General features: G+C 39.8%; 1 protein-coding gene across 1 annotated transcript; it reads right to left on the reverse strand.

Moving 5' to 3' along the window:
• Positions 1 to 231: 231 nt before the first annotated feature.
• LOC140480210 (interleukin-6-like) lies at positions 232 to 5,634 on the reverse strand. Its single transcript, XM_072574932.1, has 5 exons — positions 5,490 to 5,634; positions 4,519 to 4,721; positions 3,628 to 3,741; positions 2,372 to 2,518; positions 232 to 423 (listed from the first exon to the last, which is right to left on the reverse strand). The coding sequence occupies exons 1-5, from the start codon at positions 5,632 to 5,634 to the stop codon at positions 232 to 234; spliced, it is 801 nt and encodes a 266-aa protein (XP_072431033.1).
• Positions 5,635 to 7,870: the final 2,236 nt, after the last annotated feature.

The following is a 7,870-nucleotide window of genomic DNA, read 5'->3' on the forward strand; positions in this document are numbered from 1 at the left end:
ACAAAACTGAATTCTGACTCCATAACACTAAATGCATAGTTGTAAATAAATAAATATTAAATAGAAATATCATAAATAGCCAAAATGTGGATTACTATTTTTCATTTCATAGAACTGAACTAAAACAATACTGCTGGTTTTGAAAATAAAACAATACTGCTATCTGCTATAAAATCAGATATCATTCAGGAACTCATGAACAAAAATGTTCATACAGTATTATCCTGGCTATCATAAAGCTGTTGCAGGTGCTGATTGCATGAATCGAATAGCTCGAATAGTACTCTCCATAAAGAGAGCAAAATTTCTAAGAATCACATGAACTGTCACTTGCTTATCCCAGACTGTTTTAGTAGATTCTTCCAGATTGAAAGTCTCTTCATTACTGTTATCTTGTTGAGCAATACGTTCGCGAATTTTGCTCTATTGAAAAGAAAAAAGAGATGAAAGAAACATGACCCAGAATGAATGTATTCCCTACTTTGACTAAGAGTAACATATTGAGGGTAAAATTTCCTTGGAGCTCAATTGATCTCCTGCTGTGACTTTGATGGAAAATTGGTAGAAAAGTGCAAAAAAAATGGTGAAAATGGCTGTTTTTGATGATGTCCACTGAAGCTATATGGGAAATTCACAGAAACCCATAGAAATTCTACCCACATTCCTTTAAGAACTTAAGGAGCTATGATGACTGAACCAAACTTGTAAACAATAATTTAAAACAAAATAACCTTATGTAAAGCAGAACAATGACATGGCTTGTACATAATAATTAAACTGTGCAACTTATGGGGTATGTTTAGAATACATATGCTGAATTTGAAGAAATGCTATTTCTTCCTGCTTGCCAAACATTTCCAAAAAAATGTTTAAGCAATTGTGTAGACTCATTTTTAAGGTTCAAAAATATTGCATTATTACATCAGGGTAATGGGTACAAATCTATCTACTAAGAAGAAGAGGGTTACCTCAGATTACAACAGGAACTGGACCAGATGGGCCAATGGGCTGAGAAGTGGCAGATGGAGTTTAATTCAGATAAATGTGAGGTGCTGCACTTTGGGAAAGCAAATCTTAGCAGGACTTATACACTTAATGGTAAGGTCCTAGGGAGTGTTACTGAACAAAGAGACCTTGGAATGCAGATTCATAGATCCTTGAAAGTGGAGTCGCAGGTAGATAGGATAGTGAAGAAGGCGTTTGGTATGCTTTCCTTTATTGGTCAGAGTATTGAGTACAGGAGTTGGGAGGTCATGTTGCGGCTATACAGGACATTGGTTAGGCCACTGTTGGAATACTGCATGCAATTCTGGTCTCCTTCCTATTGGACAGATGTTGTGAAACTTGAAAGGGTTCAGAAATGATTTACAAGGATGTTGCCAGGGTTGGAGGATTTGAGCTATAGGGAGAGGCTTTACAGGCTGGGGCTGTTTTCCCTGGAGCATCAGAGGCTGAGGGGTGACCTTATAGAGGTTTACAAAATTATGAGGGGCATGGATAGGATACATAGAATAAATAGACAAAGTCTTTTCTCTGGGGTCGGGGAGTCCAGAACTAGAGAGCATAGGTTTAGGGTGAGAGGGGAAAGATATAAAAGAGACCTAAGGGGCAACTTTTCATGCAGAGGGTGGGATGTGTATGGAATGAGCTGCCAGAGGAACTGGTTAAGGCTGGTACAATTGCAACATTTAAGAGGCATTTGGATGGGTATATGAATAAGAAGAGTTTGGAGGGATATGGGCCAGGTGCTGGCAAGTGGGACTAGATTGTGTTGGGGTATCTGGTTGGCATGGACAGATTGGACAGAAGGATCTATTTCCATGCTGTATAGCTCTATGACTAGTGTTGATCAAATGAGGAATCTCCTCAGAGAAAGTCGTTTAAAGAAAGGGGTCAATTCATTCCTTCACAGATCACCTCACTGCTGCCATGACTATTTTACACATTATACAAAACAAAATAGAAACACACATGCTTGGAAAGACTGATGACTGCTCCCAATACTACGCTTTCTCTTAAATGGTTTAAACAAAAACTATTCCACTTTGCTCATTTTCTATCTTCGCTAGCTCATTGGGTAGTCTGAGATACACTCTGTCTAAATTAGTTAAAGCAATGTATTTAAGAGGGAACTGCACAAGCATGTGAGTGAGAAAGAAATAGAAGAATATATTGGCAGGGTTAGATAAGAGGTGTAAAGGAAGCTTGTGTGGAGTATAAACAACAGGAAAGACAAAATAGGCTGAACGACTTGTTTTTCTTCTGTACTATCTATGGAATTTGATGCAAATCTAAATTTTGTTTTCACTTTCCCTTTCCTGACCTTGTAGACATGTTGTGTATTAGACTATGTATTCTTGACAAAACTTACCTCCAGTGGGAGCAGGTCAACCAAAATCCTTGTGCTGCTCAGCATTGCATCCACTTGCAAATTATCACCCACAATCCTTTGACGCACAAACTGGAGATACTTCTTATAGTCCTGAAATCCCTTGACAATCCTGATCAAACACTTTTTCTGCAGAAATCATAAATTTGCAACACAATTAAAAAGTTTGTAACATATAAGGCAATAAAAATGTACTGATTTCTCAAAAGAAAACCTTGAATTTACATTAATTACTTTTGGAGGACAGTCACTGTTGTGGTGTAGCAGTTAATTTGCCCACAGCAATAGTCTACCAACAGCAGAGATAAACGAAGCTATTTTACTGATTGAGGATTTGGGATAAATGTTAGCCAGGACTTCCATGCGCTCTGCTTCAAAAGGTGTTAAGCGTAAAAACCTCCAACACTACAGCTTTCTCTGAGCACTGCACTAGAGTGTCAGCGTGGAATGGGTTCAAATCTTTGAAGGGAGCCTGAATCAGAAACGTTCCAACTCCGAGGCCGGTGTCTGCCTCAGGCAAATAGGCTTTTGAACCACCGTAAAAAGATGTTGGACACTTCAGGAGTGAACGCTTAAGGTTAAATTCTGCAACTTTTAATTCGATACCACGCGAAATTCAGTTGATAACCTCGCAGAAATTACGCGGGAACTTTCAGCCACTTCAACATCTCAATTAACAAGGATGACAACTACTATAACTTTTGGAGACCACTTTCAACTTGAAATTAAACGAAATTTCTTGGAATTATTACAAAGTCGTGGTAGTTTAGAAATCGGGTCCGTACAATTTGATTATTTCTTGCTCTTTCCAAAATTCTGTGCAAATTGTTACGTATAACTTTCCTTTTAGAAAAAAAATCTATTGAACTGCAACAAGAATTCTCTAAACGCCCGCTACAACGTTGTTGCAAGGTTGCATTACAAGTGGCTGTTACCTGACTTCTTTGGGCTGTTTTGCGGCTCTATTAAATTCCGGCAGAAGATCAAGTCTACCTTGCAGAAATTCTGTTTTGCCTTTAGTTTTGCAAATATTAGAAATCCAATTTAGAATACGAGCAGGTAAGGAGAAATGAATAGCTTGGGATCATTCTACTGGATTTATATTCCTGCTTAAACAAATTCACCTTTTCAATGAAAAGTGAAAATGGGTGTGTCCAAAGCGCCAGTTCAGCAACATACCTCTTGTCCAGCCAGCACATCTACAGGCGGCAAAAGGTAACACTGAAGGGATGACTCACCTTATGGAAACTGCTCTCAAAACATTTATCTCTCTTTCGAATCTGTGGCAGCTCCATGTTGTACATATTCAGTGAATTTGACGTCCCATCGCACATGGAAAAATAATCGCACAGCTGAAACAAAAGTCAATGTTATTAATCTAATCTTCAAGTCTGATAACTAATTATAGCATCAACAGTCCACAGTAAAACTGCACATCATCACTCCCTCGCTAACTCGTTACTCTTAATCCGAAGCTTCTATTCATTTGCTTAAACGCTTGTAAAAGTGACACCCTTTTAATCTGCCACTCAGAATTGTTTCCGCATTCGGTTGTCCTGCACAGTAGCTAGGTTCCCAGGAGCAGAATAAAGAAACCAGCCCCCACATTCACAAATATGGACATTTTCTAATCAACCTGTCCAGAGTTACTGTTACACACATCTGGAGTAACGTGAAACCAGGTCCCCTGACTCAGAAATAGGGACACTAATACTGTGCCATAAACTCTACCCATTACGATATAACTAAAGGTGGTATAATTGATGCAAATGAGGAATGTTATTCAACATATCCTTCCATAAAGGCCAGCCTTGTCATTTCTTGGTGAATTATAACTGGGTATAATCATATTTATCTCAAAATTTGAGATGGTCAAATACACATGTCAAACATAAATTGAAATGTAAAATTCAATAGAAAATTGAAGAATGAAAAGCTGAAGTTGATGCTGGCTGAAGTCAGTGGTTCAACTTTAGCTGCAAATGTCTCTGGGTCAATTTCAATATTTTTGGGATGGAAGTAGAAAATGGAAAGGGTAAGACCCACTACCATGAGGAGGAATCAGTAGAGGAACTTCCCTACGTTTTTCTTGTACAGTCACTTCCACCTTACTACATTATATTACTCACCTGTCGTTTGCGCTGTTCGGTGGCAATATTCCTGATGAAAAGAGCCAAAGGTTCAAGATTCGGATTTCCAGCGCTCGGGGGTGTTCCAGTTGTAGAAAGGTCTGCAGAGTCTCCGGAAGATTCAGGGAGCGGGGAGACAGCAACAGGAACCATCCAGGCGGCTGTCACCCCCATCACCAAGAGTAGGACAGACTGGCAGAGATCTGGAAAGGAGAGAGACAGGGGAAAAAAAAACAAAGGCAGTCAGTAGCGGTTCTCCCCGGAGACAGGGACCACGGGCAGAACTCAGAGAGCAGTAGCTTGTACTAACAGTGCAATGAGGACATGCTGAGGGTCGCAGGCTCGCTCTCCCAGATTCTCTGTGTGGGGCTGTCTTGGGCTCGAGTACTCAGACCTTTGTTGGCATTTGGGCATCATTGCCGCTTATTTATTGCCCATAATTAGTCACTGGCTTTCCCGGCGGAAACCCCTGTAGTGTCCCCCATTTCGTGGGGCGAAAAAACAGTAACAACATTAAAATATAAATAAACTTCTTGAAGCGCAAGCGATCCTCTCATGGTTACTTTTTACTCTTTCTCTTGAGGTAATATAGGGAATTACCAAAAAGTAGATGATTCCCCATTTCATAGCGAAAGTGCTGTCTTTTAGGAAAAAAAGTCAAGTTTTTTTAAAAAATCACTTACAGTAATATAATTGGGCTTTCCTTCTTTAGACAATGTCTTGCGCCAGTTTAGTACGTGGGAGTTAGCGTCCTTATCACAGGAAGTCACTAGCTGTTGGTACTTATATCAGGATAGAGATTGTGCAGATCCAAGCTTTTATCAAATTGGAAATAACCAAAGCCCTATTTTGTCTGTCTACCATCTTTCATAAATTCGATCATGTTCACCATTGTTTACAAAAAACAGTCAGCCATACATCTCTTGCTACAACCAACCTCTCTTCACTTGTGAGATTGATGAGTACTATACCTGCGATAAGATGAATAAATGTTGGACTCAATAATTCAAAATGGAGCTCCTGAAATTCCACACGATCAATTATATTTCGCGCTTTGAGAATTTTCAGCCATGAATTTCTATCAGCTCGTTTAAATATCCTCTGATGGCTCGCCATTATCCTGCGAAACAGGCGTTAGTGATAAGAATGCTGTCTTTGAAAAGCCGAGATTAGTTGAAGATTGCAGTAGTCATATACTTTAGAGAGGTGGGCTGGTCCTCCTATTCGTTCACTTACTGAATTGTTCATGAATGTTTTTGTACCATGCTTACAGAATGAGGTTCAGTGGTTCATATGTCAGAAACTGTCAACGAACAGTTGAGGGCATTGTGTAGGACAGGAAAGAAAGACACTTTCTTTTAAAAAAAGAAGGGTTTTCATTGAATGTGAATATTGCTGGCTGGGCCTACATTTGTTGTCCATCCCTAGATGCTCTTGAACCCCTGCAAAGCATCTGATATAAGTACAACTATAGTGCTGTTAGAATGGGGTGAGATTTGGCAAAAGAGAAAGTAGGGAGAGTTAAGGGTTAGGGTATCAATTTGATGCACGCATTGGCCAGATGACTGGCTAATGACTTTTCCATTAGTTTGTTGGGAGATCAGAGAATGCATGACTGAAGGGGTTAAGTGGAAAGACAAGATATTGACAGATTCTTCTGCGATTGGTCTAAATCTTGTTGCTAAATGCTGTTGGTCTTCCCATGATTTCAATGACAACCTGTTCCATGGTTTTTAGAGTCATAGAGATGTACAGCATAGAAACAGACCCTTTGATCTAACTCGTCCATGTAGATTATGTATCCGAACCCAATCTAGTCCCACCTGCCAGCACCCGGCCCATCTCCATCCAAACCCTTCCTATTCATATATCCATCCAGATGCCTTTTAATTGTTGTAATTGTACCAGCCTCCACCACTTCCTCTGGCAGCTCATTCCATAAAAGTACCACCCTCTGTGTAAAAAAGTTGCCCCTTAGATCTCTTTTATATCTTTCCCCTCTCACCCTAAACCTATGTCCTCTAGTTCTGGACTTCCTCACCCCAGGAAAGAGGCAAGTACATGTATAGGAAAGGTTTGGAGAGATATAGGCCACAAGCTGACAGGTGGGACTAGTTTAGATTGGGATTATGTTCAGCATGGACTCGTTGGACCAGAAGGTCTGTTTCTGTGCTCTATGACTCTATGAGCTAATGACTCTTCTAGCTTTAATTTCAGATTTCCATGCACAGTGGGACTTATGTTCACTGTGAAGATCAGCAAGTGCAAGAATATACTGCCTGAGATGTCTGATTGTATGCATGGTTTACTATCAGTTCCCATTGTTACACTACATAATCTCGCTCACCACATTGTTTAATAATAGCTTTAATGATTATCTGATATGTCACATTGTACAGCTGGTGGCATTGGTGGAGGCAGTGGGAGTTCAGGAAATCGTGACCTACTCCCACTTCAACCATGGACTTCATGTGGCAAAATGTGAATGTTCTTTAATGATGAAACATAAAAGATTGACTGGCATGCACTCTGAGCTCTTTGTATGTATTGTATACCTCACATTTGAAGTGTTTTTACTGTTGTAATGAAGCAAAAACTATTTCTTTAGGTTTAAGATTGTTTTCAGCACTATGTTTAAAGGAAAATCTTTATCTTAATGTCTTTAAATGAACCACCATGTTGAAAGACACAAATTTTAGCTTGTGATGTTGACCTGGCTGACAGTATGGATTAGGCGAGGGTGAGAATGTCACAGGCATGACTGTACATGGAATTGCAGCAGGTTGGAATTTGTTTCTGCCACAAAAAGAAGAGTTCTTGCTCCCTGCAGCCCCACAAATGTAAAAGATAATTTATTTTAAATATCTTTAAGAGGTTTTTAAGAGCTATTGGCTAGTGTGGTCCATTACAGGGACTAGTAAGCCGAATATATGATGCATACCCGATCATTAGCACATGAAATACATACTAAGGTGCTGTAATGAGCCTAGAACCCCACAGAGATGATGAAAGCCAAGGGAGAAGTGGACTGGTAATGATGGTAACACAATGGCTTGCAAGCAGTAGTTAGGTGTGGAAAGGAGATTAGGGCAGATGAATGTAAAAGAGCAGAGAGATTTAAACATTGGAAGATTTAAACACAAGAATGAGAATTTTGAAGCTTATGTGGTTCATGAACCAAGATATGTCAGCACGATGTAATAGAGTGGCAGCAGTATGTACTACCTGCATGGTGCATTGCAGAAATTCCCTAAGACTTCTTCAACAGCATCCTCAAAGCTTTTAACCTCTACCACCAGGGCAGGAAGTACATATGAACAACACCATTTGCAATGTCCCCTTCAAGTCACAC

Source organism: Chiloscyllium punctatum, chromosome 8, assembly GCF_047496795.1.
Source record: "Chiloscyllium punctatum isolate Juve2018m chromosome 8, sChiPun1.3, whole genome shotgun sequence".
In the NCBI taxonomy this organism is placed as follows: Eukaryota; Metazoa; Chordata; class Chondrichthyes; order Orectolobiformes; family Hemiscylliidae; genus Chiloscyllium; species Chiloscyllium punctatum.

What these genes read in the sequence shown, in the direction of transcription:
- LOC140480210 (XM_072574932.1), bottom strand. Translation starts at nt 5,634, where the DNA reads ATGGCGAGCCATCAGAGGATATTTAAACGAGCTGATAGAAATTCATGG. An exon ending in CCGAACAGCGCAAACGACAG is followed by an intron (nt 3,742 to 4,518) that starts GTGAGTAATATA and finishes CTTTTGTTTCAG; the next exon opens with CTGTGCGATTATTTTTCCAT. An exon ending in TTGAGAGCAGTTTCCATAAG is followed by an intron (nt 2,519 to 3,627) that starts GTGAGTCATCCC and finishes TGATTTCTGCAG; the next exon opens with AAAAAGTGTTTGATCAGGAT.